Here is a 27523-nt window from a genome sequence, read left to right as displayed (position 1 = left end):
GAACCTTAAAATAGAGATGCTAAAAATTGAGGAAATGAAGGAAAGCATGTGAAAATTATACAAAGTTACTTGCAAGAATAAAACTGAATCAAAAAGAAAGAAAAAAAACAAAACAGTAATCTAAAATGGGTTTATTTTAATAAGAAAAAAAAAGAAAGAAAAAACACAATTGGAAAAGCACAAAATTGCAAATACCCAAGCGATTCAAACACAAGATAATGACAAGATAAATGACCAAGACAGCTATCGTCTCTTCTGGAAGATGTTGCCTCGACCAATTCCACCACGACCTCGCCCTCTTGCAGCCACTGCAGGAGAGAGCAAAAGATCAGTCATTGTGGTTTAGACAAATTGTAGGTAGACATATCCTTGTTCAGGATAAATTACCTGACAGAAATCCAAATTTATTCATTGCTAAAATGAAATCCGTAAATAATTACAACGACATATAAAAATAAGAATTGCGTATATTACTGCACTATCAAACACTTCAAAATGCCTTGCAATAGCATCTCTCATGGCACCATCAAGAGCAGACAGAATTATACTGCCATACGATCTACCAATCCATACCAACTCTGATTCATAATTTTAGTGCTCAATATAATCAGGCAATAATATTGAATAAGGTTAAGACTCAGACTGTTATGGTTTGGGAACTCACTGGTCCAAAAGCCTTTCACTCACCTTGTGCTTTAAGAATAGCTGCCTTGCCCCGTCCTGCACCGGATCCCTGGTTCTTGTTCTTCATACTCTTTAACATCGGGGCATTCTTTAACATATCAGGTAAGATCAGAAAACGGATTTTGCTGCCGCGGATGTAAACTTGCTCCAACTGTGCCACCCGGCCATCACGATAAGTCACAGTGATATTGGACATCTGTTGAAAGAAAATGGAAAATAAAATAAATGAGAAATTACATGGCTAGTGATAAAAAAAAGAATCTCAGTATTTTAGTCAATACAATCTATGAAACTCTTAGGACAACAGAAGTTTTAATAAATCTAAACTACTATTACATTTGATAAACAAGCCATGTCTGAAAGTGTGCACACACTCAGGGGAAATAAAAGCAGTCCCTCAGATGTGTGGTGACCGTGAAATAAATAAATATTAATGGCAACACTCAATCTGAACATACTTCACATTGATCTCATCTAGCCTACAACTGGAAATGGATATGAAGCAGATTGATTTGAATTTTATAACCACCACAATTAAACCAATTAATTACTTAATGAAAAGGGAATGCATTCATGTAACAACTTAACACTCGTACAAAATTGCCACGTGTAAAAGTTAAACTACTCTGTAGGATAACGCGTGAAAGTAATGCTGCTACATTGCACATAAAAAAAAAAGACCCAAAGATTTATCAAAAACACAAAAAAAATAGTAAAATGCTTAAAAAAAAAATCTGAGCTCCGTTCAGGTATTTGCAAGAATAAAAACAAACCTTTCAGGAAACAACAAAGAAGCCACTGCGGGGAAAAAAAAAGATAAAAACTAAGTGCATAAATCTTTATGACATTACTAGTAACCCAATTATGCTTAATATTTCTCAAAATGAAACCAGACTGTACAGAAGTACAAGATTTCAAGTGCTCAGACACAGAACACTCTATAAAAGCATAACGTTCTAGCATATTTAGTTCAGTATTTACCAAAAGAATAAAAGTAGAGCCTTGGGGAAGTGTTGGAAACACTGATTTAAGAAACAATAATAATAACACCACAATGTGTTGTACTTGCCATAAGAAATTATAGAACTTTGAAAGTTAATGATCAACTTACAAAACCACCCCGCCAACTGGCCATCAATGTACTTTGACGACACAGTGGTACAAGGAAATTGCTTCTTTACAAGCATACAAGTACACTGTTGTCTCTTGCCAACAAAATGCCCTAAAGATGGACAAATAATGGTCAGCCCTGCATAGTATTCTGTTGAGAACTTGCAAACCCTAGAGAGGATCTTTGATTCTGCAGCATTTATGCACATTATCTTGAAGTTAGTATGAAAACTTCTGTCCTACTTTTGTGCTGTTTGTTCAGAACGCTGTTTCTGTGTCACTCAAACCCATTGCAATCTTATGACATTGTTTTTAAACCTTCAGTTGTATTGAGTACATTCATTTTGCTTGTAAAGCACCACCAGTTGTTGTGGATGTAATTGCCTAGGGGGGTGTCCAAAGTCGGTCCTCGAGGGCCACAGTCCTGTATATTGTAGTTGTTTCCCTGCATCAACACACCTGATTCAAATTAACAGTCGTCACCACCTTGTCATCAAAGTCTGGATAGTTCTGTTTGAGACCAAGCTCCTTGTATCATGGTTTGATTAAAAAAAAAAAAAAAGGGACACATCTAAAACATGCAGGACACCGGTCCTCGAGGACCGACTTTGGACACCCGTGTAGCGGGCAGTGCGATTAATCGATTTTAAATCTAAATCGGATTTATTAATCAAGGCGATGTTAAAAGAAGGAAAATCGAAAAATCGATTTTCCTTTTTTGCAGTTGGCTGCATTACAGACAGAGCTCGTCTAGTCATCTTTGTTTGGTCAAGAAAATTGTAAATGTTGTCACTTTACTAAACTCAAGGAGGATTTACAGTATCTTTCAATTGCACTTCTTTCCCAATAGGGAAATTTGTTTGCTATTTTTCTTTAAAAATAAAGATAAAATATTTGAAACAATTTATTCCATTGTCTTTTGTAGTTTTACCAAAAAAATCGAAATCGAAAATTGGGTTTTCAGGAAAAAAAAAATAAAAAAAAAATCAAGATTTTATTTTTGTCCAAAATCGCCCAGCCCTACCCGTGGCCTAGGTGTTTACAAGTTTAGACCACAAAAATAGGACTGCCTAACTTTTACACATTTGAAGTTTAAAGGAGGAAAAAAAAAAAACACTGTATTCCAATCAATATGCTTGACTTTCAACATATTTATTTCCAAAATAAAGGTTTATTGAGTTTTTTCCGCATTTCTTTATCATTTATGGTTTTCTGGCATTTCAGCAATGAACAATGTGAGATATTTCCTAATATTGAGAAACAACAGGTCTATTCACCCTTAAAGTAAGGTAAAAACACTGGTTTATGTCTCCATCGTGGACTGACCTGGCAGTTCATGTTGTCCTCGGCTTCAATGAGCTTCCCCCGGTAAACTTCTCCAGTGTTGGTCTCGCAGGTCACGATGTGTCCCTCCGCCTCATGCAGGACCTTGATCGGTACGCCGATGGACATGTTTAATAACTTTCCTGAAAAAGAAAACATGCATTGTAAGAGTATGTGCTCACAATATCAAGTTAGTTGATATGCAGGAGCAATCATTTATAAATATTTCCTTAGTTTAAAATCTAACGAGAATATTAATAAAACGGATTCACGACATTAGGAATCTCTTTACGACTTCTTGTTCAGAGAAAAGAAAAATTATAACATGAACTTCTGCGACGATTTTAAACACTACAGTGAGTTTAAACAATTATGAGCGGTTTGTTGAATGAAAACTTTGAATGAAAGCTTGTTTTTAAAGTGATTCATACAAATGGAGTGATGCCACCGCTAGCTCTGTTAGCAACATTAGCTCCGAGTCTCGACACAATACACTGCTGCTGCAGAACAGCAAGTCTGAAAACATGTGCTACTCTAACTTAGTAGTAAATGCAACTAATCAAACTATTAAGCACTTCAGGTACGTCTTTTAGCGCACTGAATATTTATGAAAATAAATACGTGAGTCCGGCAAATACGCGGGTACATGTCCGAAAATGAATGAATGTACCTTAAAACCGATGTTAGAATACATAAAAGTGACCGTGGTGTATCCCAGCAGAACAATAAAATCGTTTTCTTTGTTGTTTACCTGGACTTGATCTTGAAAACCGTGTCTTTCTTGTAGTTTCTTGGTCACCTCTGCAACGTGCGCTCGTCGTTCACGGTTTGAGCCTTTTCCGCCTACCCACAATGCAACAGCGGGCCGAGGGGAGGGCATTGTGGGTAATGTAGTTTTAGTTATGATGTGGTTGCGCAACACTTAGATTAGCATTTCACACATGTCTGTCTACCTCACTGACAGTGAAACTGACAGTTTTACATTTACATTTCATGATTCAGCAACACGAAATCATTAATTAAATGTGTCATTAATTAATTAAATGCTGAAATAATAAATATATATTTTTACTTAAAATGAATTGTATTTTAATTAATTAATGACATATTTCATTCTAATTTTAATTAATTAATGACACATTTAATTAATTAATGATATATTTCATTCCCATTTTAATTAATTAATGATGTATTTATTTATTTAATTTTGGCACAAAAAATCCTCCATACACTAAAACCCCGCGACCCTGAATAGCAACAACTTAGTGGGTGTACATTATGGATCGATGCATGGATACATTTTGGATACTTGGTCATTTTCTGAATCCCAAATTAATAGGCACACAACAGTTTTGCCTGCTAATGTTATGCCTCAAAGTTGATGTTTACTTCATTTATTATAAGAAAGGTTGATTGTTGTCTTCTAGGGTATCTTATTTATTCAATCAGGCATTCATTTATTTGTTTATTTTATTTATATGTTCAATGACTCACATTTTAAATTTGCAAAACTCACAATTCTCCCAATGGCCTTTATCTAAAGCTTATCAGATCCTAAAAATGGTTTCATCCATTGTGATACTCCTTCACATGACCACAGAGTAAACAACTGATACACACAGTTTTTGAATAAACATACAGTAACGAAATAAGCACATATCCATGTGTGTTTATTCTTGGAAATGTGTCTGTGGAATTGCTATAAAGCACATAAAAGTTGCTTAATGTAGGTCTTTCTGACAGTGGAAGGGCTTTTTAATGAGGACAGGGCAAGCATAATGGGATAATAAAAGACATCATTTGATTTCCACTGCATTATGCTTGTTGACTGGCGTCAGCAGCCCAGCCACTCTGTAAACACCTCTTGCTGAGTGGTCTGTGGTCATGCGCATGCACTTTTTATGTGTGTACATACATATGCAAGTGTGTGTATGTGTGTCTATCCGTCTGTGTTTTCATCCTCTTTATATGTGGTAGCTTGACTCTGAAAGTAGTTGAGTTGATGGCATATGGAGTGGTATTTGCGAAGATCTAACATGTCCCTTGTTTTGGGGGTTTGAAATAGTGTGTTGACATTGATGCTTTTGATATATGTCACATTTTGAATTAGCAAGGATGTGTGGTGCCGGGCAGTTATCAAATTACTGCTGTAATGAACATGATGTATTTTGTAGCTTTCCAGGTCTCTGAAAAATTACTTTGCAGTAGGATCTTTGCGAGATAGTGTGCATACTATCACCAATATCCCACATTATGTTTTTTTTACTCAGGTTGATCACTTTTCGCAGCACTAAGTAGTGCTGTCTTGAAAACATTTCATTTATGGTAGCATAACAGTGGTCTATAGCAAAATTATTAAGTACAGGGTCATTCAGTTTTACTATACAAAGTAGTCGTCATTTCGAGGAAAAAAAAGCATGATTTAAGAATCACAAGATATACGGTACTCTATAATTAAAATACATTGCAAGATGAATTACATTACAATGCACATGGAAATTTTAGACTCTTTCAACTTTTCCACATTTGATATTTCAAATTTTTTAATTATTTTTTTTCCGCATTCATTTACATATAATTCTCAGAACAAAATAAAACAGATTTTTGAGTTAATATGGCACGTATCAAAGTAGTATGCGTCTGGTCACTTTCTTGTTCAAATATAAACTTTCGTCAAAATTGCTCAGAATTTCCTGCTGTGACAAGTGAATTTCTCAATAGATTCTACATGAATGAAGCATTATGAAGAGGAATTAATGAAATACTTCATAAACATAACTTTAACTCTTGACTTTGTTTTTTTTTGGTTCCTTTTAGTTTTCCCATTTCAAGGACAGGAGGAGGGATGTAGAAAAGAGTGAGGTAAGTAAAACATTAATCAACTTTTGATACCTTTTTCAGTTTTATTCAGTCCTCTGAGTTTTGCTGCCTTTCCGAGCTGTGGCTTGGCAAACGGCAGGTTACACTCGACAGGCTACTAGTCCATCATATGTAATAAATGTTCACATTTTGTTTATTTTACATTTATTCTTTCACCGTAACCCCAGATTTATTATGATTATTTTGAATTATTTTACATATTGTTTCTTTTGACTTCTACATTTATTGAGATGTATTAATCTATTTTCACTTTAATATTAATGAGGTGACACTTGTTACTTGATTTCCTTCACCCATACCAAGGAACTTTGGCCAAATGCATGAATTCTATTTTAATCATAGCCACATTTTTGTTTACCTTGTCTGAGTCATTAATACATGGCAGAGTAGGCCATTGGTTCTTTTCTAAAATGCTCTTGTCTGCAGAAAACTTGATCTATTTCATTATGACCATAGGCTTGTTGGTTACCTGTTTGTCCAAATCCCTTGAATCCAGATTACACAGCTGGGCAGACGGGTCCAGGTCTTCCAGTCGGTCCACTTCCAAACTTGTTTTGTAGCAAAATTATGGATGCATTTATTAGATCTGTGCCTTTGCATTATCCTACATCACTTATGTGCAGACAATTCTTTTTTTTCACTCTGACATACACCATCAGTGGTCAGACTTTATATAAAACAGATGTGGTACTTTCCTAGGCATCTCCAATGACAGTTGGTGGGCTCAGATTGTGGCACTGTTGCATGGCTCACTGACAGCTTGAATATTATCTACAGCTTAAGTGTTATAACATAGAAACTTTTTAGAAACATTTATGCAATTTGAATAATTCAGTCCTTTGTCCTCTGATAAATTAACAAAATAGTAAAAAAAAAATTAAATAAAAAAATGCTTTGTTACTGTAGAAAACTGTATTTACACTGAGAAAGAAAAAAAAGAAAATAATGGGGGTTGGGGGGTGACTGGAAACCTTATGTTGGAACTGTACATTCATTTATTAATTTCTCTGCATTAAAGTGCTTCTTTTTTTTTACTACACCCTAGAAAAGAACATTAATCTTAAATAAAGAACACAATCCCATAAATAGCAATGGCCATCATGTCAAGAAAAAAAGCAGTTCATATCAAACATTCACCTGGTTTGTACAAATAGGTTGTATACTTGTGCATCACTTTCATTTCAGATATTGTTCATGGAAATTAACAGCAATAAAGCAAGCAAAAATATAATCCGAAACTGTTTATACGTCTGATTTCCTGAATGTCTTGAATTGTTAAAATGTAATCAAACTTTCTTCACGTTGTCAGGCTTGCACAATATTGTTTGTGCTATGGTACTGAAAAGTACAGTGTATTTAAGGACATTTACATTTTGTCATGAGACTTCTGTAATATTTGTAGAGCAGTCAGTTTGCTTCAGTGAAAGAGCTTGAACATTTACAAAATCAATGCAGCTTCCCATGTCTTCCATCTCCACAACGTCCACTGCTCCTCCCATATATGTGGCAGATTTAACTGCATTTTCTGTTGAAAATAACGTGCACGGAGGCTCCTGCACAGCTGACAAGGTGTCACTTTCTACTAGGTGTCCATTAGGCACGTGGCTCCTTGGTGCAGCATTTGATGTCCAGTGGCAAGAACGTTCACCCATTTCCTCTGGTCTAGTATGGCCCAGACTGAGGTCCAGGACATAACTGTTTACCACTGTGCCACATGATGAACCCTCTTTACTGATATGGGAGGTTCGTCTAATACTTTGGCTCCCAGCATCTCTGCTATCAGCACCCCCAACCCCGATCCCGTGCCCATCTCTCCGTCTCAGGATGTTCTGGTACACAATCTTCCGAAAAGTCTGTCTGAACTCCCGAATGCGGTAAGCATAGATGAGGGGATTCACAGCAGAGTTAGCATGGGAGAGGATAATAGCAATGTTTATTACCCAGATGTGTGGACGCTCACAGTTTTCACACAGATGGTTGAAGCAGTTGATGATGTGCAGAGGTAGCCAACAGAAAGCAAACAAACCTACAATGATGGCCAGAGATTTTGCAGCCCGCACTTCCCTCTGCAGAATCGAGCGAGATGAGCTTGATGATAGAGCTCTCTGTCTAGGACCAGGTGTGTGTGAAACTTTTAGACTCATAGTTCGCAGCTGGTGCCGTGCTGCCATGAAAATATTGGCATAGATGACCAGCATGACCAACAGCGGTATCAGCACGCAGCCAAAGAAATTGAAAAAGACCATGTAGTCCAGGGGGACCACTTCCTCAAAAAGGCATTGAGTCATTCCTTTAGGACAGTCGTCACGTTCACTGGGATCAAATGTGGAGTTCTGGCCTGTGCAAAAGAAGCAAAATCAATAAATGTAGCCCTCTTCTTTTTATTATGTCAAGCTAATGAATTCCAATAAAACAAGTCCATAGGGTGACACATTTTTGCAAGAGGACATGCATTTTTTTATTTAAGATCTTCTGATGTTTTTATGCTGTTATTTTCATATTATACCAGATTACATATGAAAGAAAATTACTTAATGAGGGTAGGAGCTTAAAACGTGTGGTCAAGGTATATCCACTGATATTTATTGATTTATTTTGCAAACATTCAGATTTGGGATTCATATTTGCATACAAGACTGTTTATGAATCCAAATGTGTTTCTTTTTTGCGGGTGTCTCTTTGGTGACGTCTACAATATGGTGACAGGCCTGTTTCAATTGCCATGAGTGATTAGCAGCCATGACAAGTGGGACCAGAGAGAAATATATTTATGTAACTAGAGATGGTGAAAATACTAGTGAGTGGAAAAGTTCGGCAGGGAGAAATAAATGTCAAATGCTAAATAGGAAAGTGATTTGATTCCTGTCAAGCTGATCATAAATTGGTGATATTACTTTTTAATAACACAAATTGCAAACATGTATATTTAAGCCTTGTGGAGTAATGAATGGGCTGCTGCAAAACAGGCTGTCTAAAGGGCCTTATTGACACAGTGTTAATTGTCAACACTGTTCAGGTTATACTACAGCTCTCTAGCAATTCTCCTTTTTTAGTGCAATAAGGCCATTTTTATATAAAGCCTACATGGGTTGTAAGCAGGAAAAAATATCACCTGACCCTCCACCAATGCCAGTGTTGTATTACTGAGAAAAGTATAACAAGTTCTGCTTTCAAATCTGTTGATAAGACTTCACAGAAATCACAGCATACATGTTACTCGGAAGAAAGACATATCTCACCTGTGTTCCAACCAAACATTGGTGTCAGGCCGATGCCAACTGAAAGAGCCCAGCACAGTGCGATGATGCCCTTTGCTCTCTGCGCAGTCACCAGACCGCTGTACCTGAGGGGTAGAGCAGAACATTACACTGAATACTTACAAATAGTACATATGTTTAGACAGTAATCTGTACAAATGTACTGTTTTGTTGAGTAGAAACACAATCCATATAGGAGTGTTTCAAGTTTCAGAGTTGTTTGGGTTTTTATTCAAGTCTGATTTGGTAAGGTTTTGTTAAAGGGAACCCTGCATATTAAGATATGTAGGTCTTAAAAGATAAATGTTGGTATCAATTATAACAATGTGATATAAAAAACCTTGTTGATGTCTTCGTTTTTATAAAATTTGAAAATATAATTTAACATGTAGGTCGCCATTGTTTTTTACATTCTGGGTAGTACGTCACACGGTGGCACCTGCTGGCCCCCGTCCACTGTTCTGACACCCAGAAACAGATGAAAACACAGCTAAACAGATGACGGCGCACCAGAAACACAGATGAAAACACAGCTGAACATTAAGGTGACGGCGCACCTACAAAAAAGTTAAATAAAATTAAAAAAAAGTGCAGCCCCATACAGCATGAACTATAAAAACACCATAAAACTCAGATAGACTAACAGACCACACGTTTCAACTAGCAGATAACCGATGCTACAATAAAAACCCCAGCCAGATCTGGCGTCATTAAATTAAATAAAGATGTTCTTGCCTATTTGAAGCGAAGTCTGCGCCTCCCGTTTCGTCAAAGTCCCGGGCCAGTCCCCTCAGCCTCCGGTCTGTCATCACACAGCACCGAGGCCGGTTTTAGGGGGGAGAGGGGGGGGCTATGCCCACTCAAACGTGCATATTGCCCACCGGCGTCTCCATCCCGGCGGCGGCAGCGAGAGCGGAGAGCGGAGAGCGGAGAGCGGGTGGCGGAGCGCTGCGGGCTGTAGAGCCCCGGCTACGCAGGCTACGGCGTAGCCTACGCAGGCTACGGCGTAGCCCACGCCGTCTACGCCGTAGGCTACGCCGTCTACGCAGGAGCCTAATGCACTGGTAAGATGCGCACAACATTGATCATTTTTGCAGATCTCCCGTGCATCACAGAACTTTGATCCAGTTTGCCTGAACCGAGACGTCTTATGGGCTCCCTCGTCAGCCTCCACGGCCGGGAGATGCTGCTCAACTATGTTTTAGATACCTGTCCCAGTTAAACTAATGGGGCTTATCTTCCCAGAGCCACCGTCGTACGTCATCGCCCCCAGAATACATTGCGCAGGTAAAACATGGCGCCTCCCGCAGGTCAAAATATGTAATAAACATTGTAGATTTTTAAAGCAATTAGATTATTTTATGTGTTTCTAACAACATATTTTAGTACAAGAGAACAATTGTGGCTAATTAGGGACTACATGTCTTAATATGCAGGGTTCCCTTTAAAAGAACAAATAGTTTGATGCATTCGTTCATGGCTGTGTTTTGCAAAGGCAGTTTTTGTGCACTTCTCCTTCCTAACTCACTTTTAGGGTGGAGCAGATGTCTCAATCATGCAGTGTGATTGTGTATGACTCTGCACAGTCGTAATCATGTGATTGTAGATTAGTCTGTTTCTGTTTCTGCTCTCTCAAACACTTCCCAACACATGTCTTCATCACCTCTGGCATCTACTCAAAATTCAATGTAGTGATATTGTCTAAATAATGAAAAATAACAATATAGAGGATTTTCTGGGTAAATAAATATTAAATAATTCTAATTCCAAATCAGAAAAAAGTTTGTTGCTGATCGTCTGAACAGCTGGGATTTGCGGAAGCTGGCAGAGCTGCTGGAGAAGGATGTAGGATGGCAGAAAACCACTTCTCGGGTCTCCAACAGCAGTTTGTGTCCTTTTTTTTTAAATGAAGAGAGAATTGCATAATCATTAACAAGGGTGACGTATCCCTGGAAAGGCATGGGGAATATATGGATCAGCCTGGACATGCAACTAGTTTTCCCACCAACAAGACCAGATGTTTTGATGTGGTCCAAACAGGTCCAGATGGTCTTTATTAGTAAGCTCAATTAGTCGCTTGGGAGGAAGGAATACTAGCAGTAAATGAGGTGAAGAGGGTAAAGAGAACTCTGCACTGACAAGAGTATAGGGAGGCTGTGATGCAATCATTCACCCAGTTGAGGCAGCACGCTAAAGATTTGTTGGGAAGCCAACAGTCCAACCTTAGGGTGCAGTCAGGATGACTTTGGTGAAGTCACAGACGGCTGTTAGAGACCTAGCAGAAGAGGCCATTGCAGCGTTAAGATACTAGAGGAGAGAAGGTGCATGGGGTTCAACACCTACACGGGTCAGCTGCAGTGTGAAGAAATGGACGCCGTGTACCAAGGTCTGTGATGGTATTGGGTTGCATCAGTTCCCTTGGCAATGGTCATTTACACATTTGTGATGATAGCATTAATACATAAAGTTAGATTGAGAATTTATAGCAACATTGCATTCAAGAAGAAATTTTTTCTAGATGAGTTTCTGCATTTTTAAACAGGATAATGCAAAGCCACACTCTGCGCACAGTACAGATGCATTACTGAGTGTATGGCTAGTCTGAATGCAGTCTTGACCTGTCCCCAGTAGAGAATGTAAGGAGAATTATGGAATAACAATGCTGTAATATTGCAACCATAAGAGGTGGTTTCAAAAAAAATGATGCAAATCTTCATCACTCATCGCCCTCTATGTTGTCAGAGGGATGTCAACATTGCAAAATTGGTAAAGGCTTTATTGTGCAAACCTTGTTTTAGGTTTGTTTTGAAAAAAGGCTTAAAACACAAAATGATGTGTATATTAACAAATAAAAGAAAAAAAACTTTTTCTGCTTTAAAAAGGCACATGGTGTGGTAGCACTGTCAATACCTGTGAGATTCCAAATCCATTCTTTAATTTCACCAACTCACACACATTACGTGGGTATCTTTTCAGAGATGCATTTATTAAAATTGCTATTCAAATATTTTTCAACAGCGTTGTAATATAAGGACAGTTTACTGCGTGTGCTTGCGAAGACTTTAAGGTATAATACCATTTGCTCTTTCATACAGTGCTCAGTTCTTTGATGATCACTGAGATTAGTTTGGGTCTAAATGTAATGTTGCGCAGTGATACAAAGCTGTGCTGCTAATTTCAAAAGAGGAACAGGGACAGTTGTTTGCCCATGCGTTATCTTGTGCAAAGCATGTCCCAGACATTTCATAGAGACCCCCCAGAAAATGACCACATAATTAACAAAAAAAGGGGGTGGGTGGGGTAATATTTAATTTAATATTTAATATAAAATCATCTGGGCTGGTGGTACACAAGCTGGCCTACAAAGATCCTCAGAAGGCCTACGCAGATGCCCTTAAAGAAGCCCGGTCCTCCTATTATTCTAACATCATTAATAACAGTCCACTGTCACACAGACCGAAGTTGAGTTTCATCAAAAAAATTAAACCCTCCACCTCCACTTTGGATCCCATTCCTACAACACTCATCAAATCCAACCTGTCTGTTATAAGCCCTCTTATCACACAAATAATAAACCACTCATTAAACTCTGGCCATGTCCCACCGTCACTCAAGACTGCCATTATCAAGCCTCTTCTGAAAAAACCCAGCCTCGACCCAGAATGTCTCTCCAACTACCGGCCCATCTTCCATTTCTGTCCAAGGTGCTTGAAAAAGCTGTTTCCACACAGCTACAGGAACAACTTCAACACCATTCACTTTTTGACATTTTTCAATCTAGTTTCCGCACTGCCCATAGTACAGAGACAGCATTATTGAGGGTAACCAATGACCTTCTCATTTCCGCCGACTCTGGATCCCCCTCCCTGCTCATCCTCCTCGACCTTTCAGCGGCTTTTGATACTGTTGACCACCATATCCTCCTAAGCCGTCTACACACCGACATTGGTCTCCATCACTCCGCACTGGACTGGTTCACTTCTTACCTTGCTGACAGGACAGAGTACGTCAGCTTGGGATCTTCCAAGTCCCAAACAGCCCCTGTTACGTGTGGTGTCCCCCAAGGATCTGTCCTAAGACCTCTCCTCTTTATTTTGTACATGCTGCCCCTAGGTCGTGTCATCAGCCGAGACGGCATCACCTTCGAACGGACCCCAACCTACGTTCCACCCCAGTCCCCCATCATCACCCATTCAAGCCCTTTCCAACTGCCTGAAGGAGATTAGGGCGTGGATGAGTCACAACTTCCTTCAATTGAACAGTTCCAAAACCGAAGCCATACGAATTGGCACCCCTCACCAGGTCCAGTCATCACCCAGAACCACCATCTCCTTCTCCGGTCAAGACATCCCCCTCTCTACCTCTGTTACCAACCTCGGTGTGAAGCTGGACCCACAGCTTACCTTTGTAAACCACATCAAACATCTGTACAAAACTGTCTTTTTCCACATAAAGAACATAACCAAACTCCGCCCCTTCCTCACTTTCTCCTCCAGGCTTGACTACTGTAACAGCCTGCTCCTCGGTATCCCCAACAAACACCTCCAGAATACGACCGTATCACCCCTATTCTTCAGAACCTACACTGGCTTCCCATAACCTCAAGAATCCAATACAAGATCGCCCTCATCACCCACCTCTGCATCTACAGCACTGCCCCTCAATACCTCAAGGATCTCCTGACCCCTCACTCATCCACCCGTAACCTCTGGTCACAAAACACCAACCTCCTCTATCAGCCCCGCACACGGCTCCATGGGAGACCGAGCCTTCTGCTCCGCTGCCCCCACATCTGGAACTCCCTCCCTGAACACCTATGTCAACCCCAGTCTGTGGACAATTTTAAAAAGGGGCTTAAAACTTTTTTGTTCAGGAAGGCTTTCCCTGGTCTTTTATAGACGTTTCTATTGTCTCTGTGCTTTTATGCTTTTAATTCTGGTTTTTTATGTGTATTGATCTGATTCAAAGCTCGTCCCTGCGTTTATGAAGGAAGAGTTTGGCAGTCAGCAGTATTTATTAATCCTTCTAAAATTGTTGTTGTGGCCCCAGTGTTGGCACGCACACACTAACTAAAGTTGTAATGCAGCCGCTTATGCTAATGCATCACCTGCTGTGGCTTACAAGATGAAATATCCTCGCAAGAAGGAAAAACAAATTAAGCTGTTACTGACCAACAGTGGGTTTAGACGCACACACAAAACATGCAGTGTTGTGTCAAACGACCTGTAACATGCCTGGCAAAAAAAAGAAAAGAATTGATAAGAGCTATTGGACAATGTACTGCAGTACGTGGTAAGTTTCAACTATTATGAAATGAGTTTACCCACATCCTGTGGTTGTGGCAAAAATGTTGATCTGCTTCAAAAAATGGCCGTGTAACTGCTGTAAAGTAAACACATCCATAGATGGTGGTTGGATGTGTTTAGGATGATGACCCTAATTATTATTTTTTTCCATGTTTTTGTGCACAAATGGCCAAATAAGTCTGAACTTTTACGTTTTATCCACATTACCTCTCTCTTGTGAGGTATTTAGTTCTAAAAGAAAAGATTGCAGTGATAAAACAGAGGTTTAATATTTTATTGGGCTCTGTGACAGATTTGGTAAGTCTGAAAAATGGAAATAACTCGAGGCCTCTGCTGACCATCTTTCTTGTCTTTTCTGTTTCTTTTTTTTAAAACTCACCTGAGAGGGTTCTTGATTGCGATATAGCGGTCCACAGCAATGGCCAGCAAACTGAAGATGGAACTTTGAGTGAGCACCAGGACAAAGCAAGCGATGAACAGGCAGCCGTAGAAGTCAGCACAAAAACCCACGCTGAAACAAAATAACACACCTTTAAAAAGGCAGCTAACACGGCAAAATTAATGTTATATCTCAGTGGCATACCATTAAAGTTTGTTCCATAGTAAATTACAAGGAAACGATACCTAATGGTGATGGCAAAAGGAATTGCCAGAAGCCCCACAGCAATGTCAGCCACTGCCAGTGACACCACAAAGAAGTTGGTGATACTCTGCAGGTTGGAGTTGAGACAGACGGACCAACAGACCAAGACGTTCCCAGCCATAGCCAGGAGAGCGATCACCAGCTCCAGGCCAACATACACCACCTGGTAGCTCGTCATCATGGTTGCGTTTTCCTCTTTTTTTTTCTTTGCACGTTCATCCCACAAACTCAACAGCTCGTCTTGTTTTTAGACCAAATACTTGCTTGCCAAGCCACATGGTATGACTTCAGAGAGGTGATTGTGTCACGAGGGTGAGGCAAAGCAGGAAGTTCCCAACACAAGAATATCTTGCAGTTCTTGATCTTAAGTGACACCTCTTACTGTTGCAACCGTCTGTATTGATTTGTTAATCTTTTTCTCAGCAAAGTTCTCTTTTTCTGCATGTGTGCTCAGTTCAGTGAACTTTATCGCAGGTGGAAGTAGAAAATTGCGGGCGGGACATCTCAGGGGCTTGCCCAGTGGTTGAAAATGAAAGAGCAATCGTCTGGGGAGAGAGGAAGTTAGAGAACATAGTGTCAGTGATTTGTCTGTATAAATAGGTTGTATCTTACAATATGCACATATACTACACGTACACACTCACATCAGGAGAGACATCTATCATTGTAAGACAAGGGGACAGGGCCAAAGCAGACAATCCAACAATGGGCCTTTTATCCCAGGAAAAGTTTCCCAAAACCCTTCCAGTAATCATTCCCACCACTGACATGCTTTCCTCCAAAATCGCTGATAGTTAAGCTAAATAAACCACCTGTATATTTCACTACAATCCTACTATCATGGGTTACTTATCGCTGCTGTGTTTCTTCAGGGCTATTTTGCTAAATTCTTCCATGTCGTAAGTAGATTAGAGTTTGTTACACAAACCTGGCACGGCCTCAGCGAGCTTCAGCAATATGAGATCTGACATGCAGGCCAATTCATTCAAGTTACTGGGATAAAAAAACACCAGGCAGGGAGGAAAGAAAAACAGACAGTTCCCAGATCAGGTCAGATGAGCTGCAGCAATGCTCTGGGTTTCAGTGCATTATGCATTTTATTCCCAGTGAATCGGAAAAAAAAAGAAAGATTTTTTTTGAGGTTTAAGTGAAGTCCTGCTTGTAATTCAAACGAAACACTGCAAACAGTGACAAGTTGAATGCTGTGTTGACTGGGCTAGTTTAACAACACAGCTTATTCAGCTACACGGTTCTGTGTCTATTTTTAAAGACATTATCAGTTGAAACAACAAAGACTTTTACAGCTCAACTCTATTAGTGGTCAAATGAGGGATCTGAAAAAGCAGGTGAATAGGTACTTAATTACCGGGAAAGAAGAATTTTACTTCATATAATTTTCTAGACCCTTTTTTTTTCAAAAGTTAGGTTAGGTGAGGCAGGAGGCTGGAAACTTAAAAAAGGGCAATAAGACTGAGGAGCGCTATTCAGAAAATTATCCAAAGCAACTAAAGCATCCTCAAGAGTCATCAAACTTTTGCTTTTGGTTACTTTTGAACTCTTACATTTTGGCCAAAATACACCGAAAGGACTTAAGTGGGTCTCCAATGCAGTTATTTCTACAGTAAACACACTCAAGTTAAAAAAAACGAGAGTTCAGTGTGGTATGTACTGTTGTATTAAACTGTCCCAGTACTTCCAGTCTTGACTACACGACTCCAGGACAGTGCTGTCCAGTCCAGGTCCTCAAGGGCCACTCTCCTGCATGTTTTGGAAGTTTCCCTGCTGCAACAAACCTGGTTCAAATGGGTAGTTCATTAACAGACTTGTTAACAGACCTTTAGTGACAAGCTGATGGTGATCCATCCATGGATTAGGGAAAATAATAGCACAGGTAGAGCTGAAACACATCTTGAATAGCACATCTGGACTAAAGTAGGCTACACCTTTTGTTCTGGTTGTTGAAACAGAAATACCTAAATATAAAAAGGGCAATACATGTGAATTAAAAGAGAGATCACACTCCAGGACCCAAAATGACGCCACACCTACAGTTACACCTTTCAGTAAATTAGACTTAGAGCACCTCAAAACTAAAGGTTCCATGAACATTATCAAAGTTTTCTCTCAGCATAAGGTGAAAGTGGCACAAAATTTGTTTTAATATCCTAAATATTTTAAGATATGCAATCAAGTTTCCATTAAGTTAAATTTGGCAACACGGAGTAATAGCAAACCACAAAATGGAAATGTCCCCTTTGATGTCTGGTTGATGTAGTGGATTTGATTTAAACATATTTTTATTTTTAAATTCCCTTCTTTAGAGGCAGCCCCAGTTTGTAACCGGTAAGAAAGAGACACTAATATTCACTCATTAAACCATATTCCAAAGCACTTGATCTTGCTGCAACGTCCCAGCTGACATGAGTGGGTGGGAAGTGAGGCACACAGTGGGTCACAGAGATAAACCACACAAACATATCATCCAGGAACTGTCCTCACATGATGTACAGTATTCCAAACATAGAGATATGAATATGCATTGGAGTATCTAAAATAACAAAAGGAATAGAAAAGTTTTCATTCATTCTAAACATTTCAAACTTGCTTTCAGACTTTTTAATACATTCCAGTAAAAGTTCCTCTGCAGCTCTACCAGCAGTAATCCTGAACCAAAGTCCAGCCTTTCTTCTATTGTTGGGCTTTTAAAACTCTTTCAAAAGCCAAAGGAATTCAAAAACCAGGATTTACTGTATCTGGGTGGTTTCAAAGCCCCAGCGAAAGTTTTCTGATCCACATTAAACCTTCAAAGTTACAGTGAACACTCAGAAGTTTGAATTGCAACACTTTTACTGTAAATTTGAAAGAGTAAGTTATCACTTAGGGGCTTCCAGTTGACTCTTTGACAAGAATTTCCCCCCATCAGTATGACTGTGGTGACAAGCAACACAGGAGGAAGTGATAAGAAAATCCACATCCTGCTGGAAAGAATCTTTAGTGGACCTGTCAATCAACATACCAGCTAGACCCTAAAATATGAGCACAGAGCACTCATCAAACAAATGCAGCCTAGCAAAGGCTCCATGTGATGAGGGGAGTGTTAATATTATGTCTTTATGGGGATAACAATGCACACTTAAAAACAATCAATGTAGCACGTTAAAATACAAAGACAAAAGGAATAGAAAAGTTTTCATTCATTCTAAACATTTCAAATTTGCTTTCAGAGTTTTTAATACATTACAGTAAAAGTTCCTCTGCAGCTCTACCAGCAGTAATCCTGAACCACGCTAGTCTTCATAGGCTAAGCACAATAATAATAATAATAATAATAATAACCTTTATTTAACCAGGTAAGACTCATTGAGATTAAAAATCTCTTTTCCAAGAGCGACCTGGCCAAGAGGGCAGCATAAGTTACAACAGAAAACACAACAAAAAACAACAAACAGCAATCACACACTGTAGTCAGGAACACAAAATACATACAACATAAACGGGTCCATATAATTTGAAAACACAAAGCAAACCTTATCCAGATAGGCTAAATCTATTTAACTTTTTTTACTTCAACCATGTTCAGAGTGGGATTTCAGACTCCAGGTAAACGTTTGTTTCATCAACTAAGTCTGAATTCCTGTAACAGTGAAGGTTTCAGTAGTTAAAGAATAAATATTTGACAGCCTTCAGTTTCAGTTTCAAGCTGTGTGAAAACTGTAACGTCCCAGAAGACGTATGTTATAAAACATGTCCAGATCTTAACTGACGTGTGTGAAGAGCCTGAACAGGAAGAATAGTTTTATATTTTCTTACCTCCTGGTTGAGATGAGTAAATGAGCTCTGCTTGCTCTGCTGAGGGACCGCTGGTATTAAACAGGGACAGAAAGGTAGGAGCCGAAATTTAAATGTGGCTCAACAGTTCAATACATTTAAAACAAAGACGGAAAAGAAAAGTCAAAGATGGGAAGCCTTGAACTCTGTGCAGCCCATGATGATGTGCACCAGCGTGGTGCGGCAGGAAAGCGCGCCCCCGCTGCTGTTGCACCTCCTCCGTGCGCGCGTCTGGTTAGATTACTCATGTTGTGAAAACATAAGACTGTAAATCATGGTGACCCGCCTCCTCGTGGACTTTTACAGCCCCCCCATCAAAAAAAAAGAAAGGCATATTGTTAAATATCAGTTAATGTAATTAACTTCTACTCGAAGTTGTGTGAGACAAAGAGAGGGTTACATGAACTCGGAATGAATAGAAGTAATAACAGGAGGTAGAGTAAAGTACAAGCAACAAAAAACACAATTAAAATAACAAGAAAAGCTACTGGAGTTTCTCATACAAAAAATGAGATGAATATTCTTGGGGGGGAGGGGGGGGGGGGGGGGGTCACGTGTAAAGCCTTTTTTGACATATTGTTTGGTGCGTTGCAAATGATGTTGTTTATTGAAAATACAGTCGAATAGGATCGTAAACAGTCTCTGTTTGCTCAAACTTTACATGCTGCATTTTACAATACTCCAGTTATAGCTGCAGGTAGATTGTGTTTATACACGGTTTTGCATTATACGGTGCTCATTTGATAATGCAAAATAGGCCACCCCAGTCTGGTGCCATGCTTTGTCTCAGGTTATCTTTTTATGAGTAGCACATCATGTATCTTGGTTCTGAATGATGTTTCTAATAAAATATTTGAAGTCTTTGGCAACCTGGCCACGTTTTATGGTTTTGCACTCTCTTTAAGATGCAAATTGAAAATATGGGATCCTCACTTGCTTAAATAGAGTAGAATCTAATTCATATAATTCCATACAACTGTATGGGACGGTCTCCTTAAACATAATTAAACCTGCTTGGTTCTAATGAAGGTTTAATCGAAATGAGAAATAAAACAAAATGCAAAGGCCAAAACTATTAGCCCTTTGTGATTAATAGTAAATTATATAACCTTTGTGGCTAGCACCACAACAATCTGTTTTTTTTAAAACTAATTTAGCACATGTCTCTCGAGGGTTTAGCCCATTCTGCCACAGCGATTTGTTACAGTTTATCCACATTGTGTGGTTTCCAAGCATGGATGTTAACGTTGTACGACGGAGTATTAGGGCCAAACTAAGACAAAAAAACGAGAATAAAGTCATAGCCTAATGTTACGAAAATAAAGTCGTAATATTACGACTTTATTCTCGCAACATTATGACTTTAGTCTTGTAATTTTACGACTTTATTCTCGTAATATTACGACTTTATTCTCATAATATTACAACTTTATTCTCGCAACATTAGGACTTTATTCTCGTAATATTACGACTTTATTCTCGTAATTTTACGACTTTATTCTCGTAACATTAGGACTTTATTCTCGTAATATTACGACTTCTCGCTTTATTCTCGTAATTTTACGACTTTATTCTCGTAATATTACGACTTTATTCTCGTAATTTTACGACTTTATTCTCGTAATTTTACGAATTTATTCTCGTAATTTCCAATTTTTTTTTGTTTTAGTTTGGCCCTAATACTCCGTCGTAACTTTGAGCTCCATCCACAGAATTCATTTGATCAAAGAATTAGGATGGGCGGCAAAGCTTGGCTTCTTCTGTGAGATGTAAGAGACATAAAATGTGACAGGATCTCTGTTGATACAGGAGATTTTATTTAACATTTTTGTGTACAAACATAGGCTGCAAATGCTTCTCAAACATGTTTCCCCTCAGAATACAGTATTCATTTTTACAGTTCTACAAGCAGAACATTGAATACTCAACAAGGTCAAGAGTCAAAAATGATGCACTAAAAAGAGACAGTATTCGTGGTTGGTCAACAAGTCCTGCCTTGAAATGTACATTGTTTTGTGCTGAATAAAACTACAGTAAGCAGAATATTCCCCCAAAGTAGCTTAATGTCAGAAAAGTGGCAGCAGAGGGTCATTTCAAAGTATCAACTACTAACTATATCATGGGAATGTAGTGATGAATACCAGGGTCAATTACAATAATGCAAAAGATTGATACCTTTCATATAAAGCAATATGGACCATATCTCCAGGCAAGTCCACAAAAAAACTGAACAATTTTGGCTGTGACTGAGATTATGGAGGGTACATGCAGTTACAGTGACAATCAACAGACCAAAACAACATTGAGTCCTATAAAGACTCTTCTCTCCTCTACCACAAACTGATAGTTTGGATTCTCAAACAGACCAAAAGGTATACAGGCTCGATCCTTCACGATCATACATCAGTGAACGCCACAATAAATAAAAGGGAAACCAAATTATGCAAATGTATATTATAATACATATTTTACAAATCCATGGAAAAGTAGCAGAAGTTTGAGTTCCGCAGACAAGCCACCAGTTAAATAGATAGGAGCTTGTACCAGCTATGCAATTATCTAAACCAGATAGTTAACAATCAATGGGGCCAGTCTGCACAACATAAATAACTCATGTTAAGCTCACTGTTCTAGGACAAAACAGTGTCCTACCATTTTAACTTTAATGCTTATTCAATACAAAAAAAAAAAAAATGATTAAGAGAACCCAAACACATAAGACCATCTTTAACAATAATTTAGATTTAGGAGGCATTTTACAATAAATAAATAGATCCAGCAGACTGTGTTATATCAAACTGGGAGAAAGTATAAATAAATAAAACTAAAGGCAATAAAGGAGATGAAACTCTGTGTGTTTGCCCTGTTAAGACCAACTTCATCACAGTTTCATTTAGTTACAGCATCACAGTCAGATGAAGTTGGCAAGTACAACACTCATAAACAGTACCAGCTAAGACCATGCTTACAGTTAAGGTCCTGTCTTAGCCCATACGAGATGAAAGACGCGTGGATGTTTCTCAGCAAAGGCAACGGGAGCATAGACATTTCTGCCCCCGGCGTTTTCACTGGTTCTAAACAAAAGCATAGGTGTTTAGGCACGATAGGGTGGACCAGTATACAGGCAGCTGAGACTCTGTACGAAGGAGAGATGTGACTGAATTAAAAGCTGGTAGAGTCGTTCTCTGGTCTCACATCCTAAAAAACAGATGATGCAAGAATGTGAGCATGCTACAGTGGGCCAGACTTAGTGGAAGTACACGATGGCAGTGTAATATTATCACAAATGTGAGGGTAAGACTTCTGAATACGATGTTGACAGCATTACTCAGGACACTGACACAAAAGTAGTTGTTTTTTTTGTCATTTTTTAACTAAAACAAGACACAACAATGTATATGGGAAATGGCAAGGGCAAAAACGAGTGTACCGTATTTTCTGGACTATAAGCCGCACCTGTATATAAGCTGCATCCACTCTATTTTAAAATAATAATAAAAAAAAGATATACAAGCCGCACCTGTATATAAGCCGCATCCGCTCTATTTAAAAGAAAAAGATATGCAAGCTGCAGATATTTATATTGTTAGATTAGATATTTACTACATGTACAGAAGGATTTTGAACTGTAAATGATGTACATGTTTGTACCTAAATAGATCCTTTCCTAACAGTGTCTTTTAACACGGCAGCAACTTTGCTGATTAAAACGGGACAGAACCAAGAGAAAATAACCGGTATTTATTTATCTGTTTATCTGTTTGAAATCTGCTTCTACCTACTTCTATCTGCTAAAGAAGAAGTAGCATATTCTTCTTTGCATTTATTTTGTCTTAGTTTTTATTCTAATTCCGGTTAGCACTCCCCCTAGCGGTGGAAGCAGAATCCACAGAATAGCCGAACCTTTGTATAAGCCGCATGCTTCAAAACCTATGAAAAAAGTAGCGGCTTATAGTCCAGAAAATACGGTAATTCTATCATTTATAAGGTTGATATGTATGCAGAAGCAAACTCCACTCTGCCACTTCTTTTTGCAAGAAAAAAGAAAAAGTGTTAATAATTTCTCTTTTAAAGTTACTCCCTGTAGCAATACCACTTCTGACCACATGAATCCAGCATATCACAAGAAAATTCATGTCAGCCCCGCCTGTTAGACACAAATAAATCGCCCTCTAGTGGGACAAAGTGGCATTGCAAGACGTGCCGGACTGTCTCCACTCATTATCTCAGTACTGTCAAAGGGCTTTTCGACCAACTCAAAACTGGTGCGAGTGCCAGTTCCAAACAGCTTCTACAAAGAACTGGCTTGCTTTTCCACTGGCCAGAGAGCACCGGAGAGCCAGGACCCTGCGTCATTTATTACGTTATTCAGTTTTTTTAGTCACGTTTGCTGTACAGTACAGATATTGATTCCAAGGTTACACTCTTTGCTGTTTTACCTTAACTAAAGTTACATAGGTGGTTTAAATATGGCAGTTGTATTGTTCTGATTGGTTACAATAATCACGCCTCATTTCCATGATGTAGCAGTTCTTGCATCTAACCCAGGAAGGTTTTAGGGCCGACACAGCACCCATTTTTCACACCAGTTTTGGTCAAAAAGCCCCATCTCTGGCTCTTTTGCCAACACAATGAAACTGATATGACCCCATGTGGTCAGACGTGATACTGCTACACGTATGGCTTTAACTGACCAAATTATTTCTGCTTTGTTTTCTTTTATATGGACTGGTCAGGCACAGAATTAAAATGGATTTAGGAAGATGAAACACTGATCATGTTCTGATAGAGACACTAGATTCTGCTACAGACATGTACCACCAGCCTAAATTGATGGGATAACAAGCAGGGCAATGTGCCCCCTTAAAAAAAGAAAAAGTAACAGTTTAAGGAACACAAGGGCACAAGGGCTTTGACAGTGACCAAACTCTCCATATCTCGAAGTGATCAAGTATTTGTTGGATACACCAGAACAAATGTGTCACACAGGTGCCCCAGAGGACGGCAACCCTCCCAGCGCAAGACACCATAGCACACCCTGACCAGACAGAGCTGTTTTATTAGCAATAAGGCAGTGATATTAGACAGGTCATCTTAATGTCATAGCTGACTGCTGTATATGAAAAGCCGATCATAACCCGTGCGATTACACTGGCCAGAGAAAAGGATATGCTATAGTCGTGTAAATCAAATTCTCATAAACTTTAAACTTTCTACATCCAAATCTGTGATGACACCAAAAAATAACACAAATATAAGACAAAACAATTAATAAAACATGCCTGCATGTTAAATCAACGAAAAATAAGTTAAAATAAGAAACATGTCTTCTTGGAGATCATTTGAAGCTGGGTACTAAGTGGGACAAGTAGCGATATTTAAGAGAAAACAAGAAAAGATGGGGTAAACCACTATTCCCTCACTTCACACAAAAAGATATGATATTTTTTATTTGGACATAAATGCAGAGTGCTCAGGCCACTTGAATTGTAATACAGTAGTTTAAACATTGCATTAGTGCACTCCCGCAGCCACAGATTAAGTAGTACATAACATAGTCAATGTCATCCACATTTGTGTGTGTGTGTGTGTGTGTGTGTGTGTGTTGTGACCTTGCATAAAGTCTACACTAGACAGGTGACGGTCTCTGGATGTGAGACTAATCTGCTGAGGAAACACCGAGCAGTCAAAGAGCTTGTGCCTTTTCCAAAGCAGCATACAGTATGTAACTACACTGCGTGCGTTACCTTCATAGTAATGTTGAATTGAATCATCGATAGGCTGGACTGAAGTAGTTTCTATTAGAACAAGGCTAAAATCTTGCTTATTTATTGCAAGACCTGAAATCAAGGCTAAAACCTACCACTTTTCTAAAGAGAAAAAAGTTCACATAGAAAACAAGCCAATTCCTCCACCGGGCCCTTGGAATAAATTACAATAACAGCAACAATGATTATATTGTTAATCAAAAAGAAAGAAAAATACAACTTTAAGTTTATGTACATGTACTGTATCTTTAAATGCAAACTCCTTTTTTATCCTGGAAACCGAAAAAACATATCAGTTTGGCAAGACAACAAAACGTTGTGTGCTGTTCCTGTGTTGGAAAATATATTGCTTCCTGTGTATTTAAGCGGAAGACTACCTTGCAACACAAAATAATTAGAGGAGATTTGCTTCTCTGGGCAGAAACAGAGCATTGGGTCCCCCCCCGCCCCACACTCTTTCAAGTTGTTGCGTTTGATCCTCATCAGTATAGTTTACGTTGTAAACATGTTTCCAGTTGCTAGCTTCCTGCGCCTCTGGAAACACAGAAAGAAAAAGGAAAGTCCAGCATGGTGGCAGCTCCACACGCTGGCTTTCTGCTCTGACCACCAGCATAAATGTCTCCTGTTGTCAGCAATAATCCATGGAGATGATGAAATACATGGCTAGAATGTCCTGATCGTGATAGAAAATAATCATTAAGATGGAAAGACTTCATGATTGTCATAAACAAATGCAAATTAGGAACAACGCTTAAATGCAAAGGTACAAAATGGAAATTCTGAAAAGACTTTTCTGCTCGTGTGATCTGATTTCAAGCCATCATCTTTCCTTCATGAACCACAGCTGTAAACGTGCTGACATAAAACAAAAAGTAAAATGTAGAAACGCAGATGGCAGACATATCCATAATATGGCTATAGGTCCAAGGAATCTTAGTACAACCCCAAATCAGAAAAAGAGAGAGTTTTTGTATTGTAGTTCGTACATTTACTTGGACTTTGATTTCTTAGTGCATAAGATATTTCATCCTTCATGTTTCAGTATATATACATATTATGATCAGGTCAGAGCTGCAGGCTGGCCAGTCCAATATGTGTCCCTTCTTCTTCCTCAGCCATGCCCTTGAAGTGTTGTCAAAAGGGGATTTTTGCATGGTCTACAAAACAAAAAAACAACAAGTCTGGAATATTTATCCATCCAGCGAAAACACATTTTATCTGCTGTGTGATGGTTTATACATGATGCCTCTGAACCCAGACAGATTGTGTTAAAATAAGACTTCTTTTTCGCCCAGTAAAGTTCGGAGCAGCATCTGTGAATGTAGCTCCATATTATAGTGCCTTATGAAGGTTTCCTTGTTCATTCTTCTGCCTTTAATTATTGCCTTTTAACTATTTTCTACACTGGTACTTTTAAATGTGAGTTTCAAAACTTAATCATATTTTGAATCTTGTAAATTCTGTTTTATTTAGAGTCCTGAATCCTGTACATTATATTATGTTTGATTTTATTTTATTCATTTATCTTATGATTATTATTATTTATTTATTCATTTTTGCTTAAACTTTAAGTCATGCCGTTTGTGTACGTTTTAATGTCTTTATAAAGCACTGTGAATAACCCTGTTGTTAAATTGGGCTATATAGATAAACTTGCCTTGCCTACAGTAATTCTTTGCCATGTGGTCGATGAAGTGAAGGTTCTTGATGTAGCGCTGCCTGGGAGACTGGAGATCACAAGTGTCTAGCTTAGATTTGAAGCCTTATCTTTTTACATACACTATATTATCTGAATGTTGCACTGTAGGAGGAAAAATAGGCAAACCCTTGCTGAGCTATCTTTTTCTAAAATGCAAAAATGAACTGAAGTTGATGAGAAAAAAATCCTTTTATGGGCTCATACTGTCTGTTAAGAATTAAAAGTCAAAGTAAATATTGATATCTTATTTTATTTTTATGTTCCATTTCAGGCCAACTTTTTCTGATTTGGTTTGTAAATACCTAGTATGAGATGTGAATGGCAATGACCTCATGCACTCTCAGCCTCAGAGGCCTAGTGGCGCCCCCTTGTGTTCAAGCGCAGCCAGCATCACCAGAGACAATCCTGCCCGACTCCAGGAGCTGAGCAGAAAACATTAAGCAGGACAATTCAAATACACCCTACAAGAGGCTCACTTTGAGCCAGCGTCCATCCCCTTCTTTCAGCCTCCTGAGTAAGTTTTAGTTCTATACTTCAGTGGAAAAGAGGATGCTCTGTCGTTTACTGTCCGGTGTGGGGATAGTCTCCAGCTGGAGGAAATATAGCAACACCTGGACCTGAAAGGAGAGCAGAATAGGAATTGAATTGAATTATATTGTTCAGAATGATCAGTAGTTTCTAAAGGGAGCAGACAGATGGTGATGCTCGTGTGGGTCACCTGTGCCATAACCTCCTGGGACCAGCTGTCCCCCATGCTGATGGGTTGCGTGGGGTTAGCGGGGATCTTGCTGTCCTTCTCTGAAGGCCTGAGCAAAGTGGGCCCGAACACCGTTGCCAGATTGTGGAGAGACATCTTGTTGATACCTTCCTTCTCTGCCACCCTGGAGAAAAGAAGGCAAACAAGTCCATTGGCAATGTAAAATAAAAATAAAGAGTGCATGCAGAGTAGGGATGGGCGGTATGGACTAAAAAAATTATCACAATAAATTCTGGCATTTATCCTGATAACGATAAAAATGACGATA

General features: G+C 38.9%; 3 protein-coding genes across 4 annotated transcripts in view; all 3 read right to left on the bottom strand.

Annotated features, from left to right (window-relative positions):
• Nucleotides 1-116: 116 nt before the first annotated feature.
• snrpd3l (small nuclear ribonucleoprotein D3 polypeptide, like) lies at nt 117-3975 on the bottom strand. The gene is made up of 4 exons (XM_061733425.1): nt 3869-3975; nt 3121-3260; nt 688-880; nt 117-308 (listed from the first exon to the last, which is right to left on the bottom strand). The coding sequence occupies exons 2-4, from the start codon at nt 3244-3246 to the stop codon at nt 244-246; spliced, it is 384 nt and encodes a 127-aa protein (XP_061589409.1). The 5' UTR covers nt 3247-3260; nt 3869-3975; the 3' UTR covers nt 117-243.
• A 1592-nt stretch (nt 3976-5567) lies between these two features.
• On the bottom strand, nt 5568-19200 carry adora2ab (adenosine A2a receptor b). Of its 2 annotated transcripts, none has more exons than XM_061734313.1 (5): nt 19014-19200; nt 15185-15748; nt 14940-15071; nt 9237-9340; nt 5568-8335 (listed from the first exon to the last, which is right to left on the bottom strand). In XM_061734313.1, exons 2-5 carry the CDS (start codon nt 15382-15384, stop codon nt 7374-7376), a joined length of 1398 nt encoding a protein of 465 aa, XP_061590297.1. In that variant the 5' UTR covers nt 15385-15748; nt 19014-19200; the 3' UTR covers nt 5568-7373. The 2 variants fall into 2 exon arrangements, with proteins under 2 accessions (XP_061590297.1, XP_061590298.1); XM_061734314.1 differs by lacking the exon at nt 19014-19200 and adding an exon at nt 17039-17088.
• Nucleotides 19201-20835: 1635 nt separating this feature from the next.
• The window catches only part of LOC133455345 (breakpoint cluster region protein-like), a 99947-nt gene continuing 93259 nt past the window's right edge, over nt 20836-27523 (bottom strand). Inside the window, exons 22-23 of the mRNA XM_061734318.1 lie at nt 27217-27379; nt 20836-27115 (exon numbers count right to left, since the gene is read on the bottom strand). Of these exons, the coding sequence (XP_061590302.1) occupies nt 27026-27115; nt 27217-27379 (253 nt within the window). The 3' untranslated portion in view covers nt 20836-27025. The remainder of the gene's footprint in view (nt 27116-27216; nt 27380-27523) is intronic.

Source organism: Cololabis saira, chromosome 11 (genome assembly GCF_033807715.1).
Source record: "Cololabis saira isolate AMF1-May2022 chromosome 11, fColSai1.1, whole genome shotgun sequence".
Classification (NCBI taxonomy): domain Eukaryota; kingdom Metazoa; phylum Chordata; class Actinopteri; order Beloniformes; family Belonidae; genus Cololabis; species Cololabis saira.
The sequence above is the reverse complement of the archived record's forward strand: the minus strand, read 5'-3'. Positions and strand labels throughout refer to the sequence as shown.

Coding starts and splice junctions, on each gene's coding strand:
- snrpd3l (XM_061733425.1), bottom strand. CDS start 3,246: ATGTCCATCGGCGTACCGATCAAGGTCCTGCATGAGGCGGAGGGACAC. Junction 881..3,120: donor AGGACAACATGAACTGCCAG/GTCAGTCCACGA, acceptor TTCTTTCAACAG/ATGTCCAATATCACTGTGAC. Junction 309..687: donor AGCTATTCTTAAAGCACAAG/GTGAGTGAAAGG, acceptor TCTCTCCTGCAG/TGGCTGCAAGAGGGCGAGGT.
- adora2ab (XM_061734313.1), bottom strand. CDS start 15,384: ATGATGACGAGCTACCAGGTGGTGTATGTTGGCCTGGAGCTGGTGATC. Junction 15,072..15,184: donor CCTTTTGCCATCACCATTAG/GTATCGTTTCCT, acceptor ATTTTGTTTCAG/CGTGGGTTTTTGTGCTGACT. Junction 9,341..14,939: donor GCAATCAAGAACCCTCTCAG/GTGAGTTTTAAA, acceptor TCTACCCCTCAG/GTACAGCGGTCTGGTGACTG.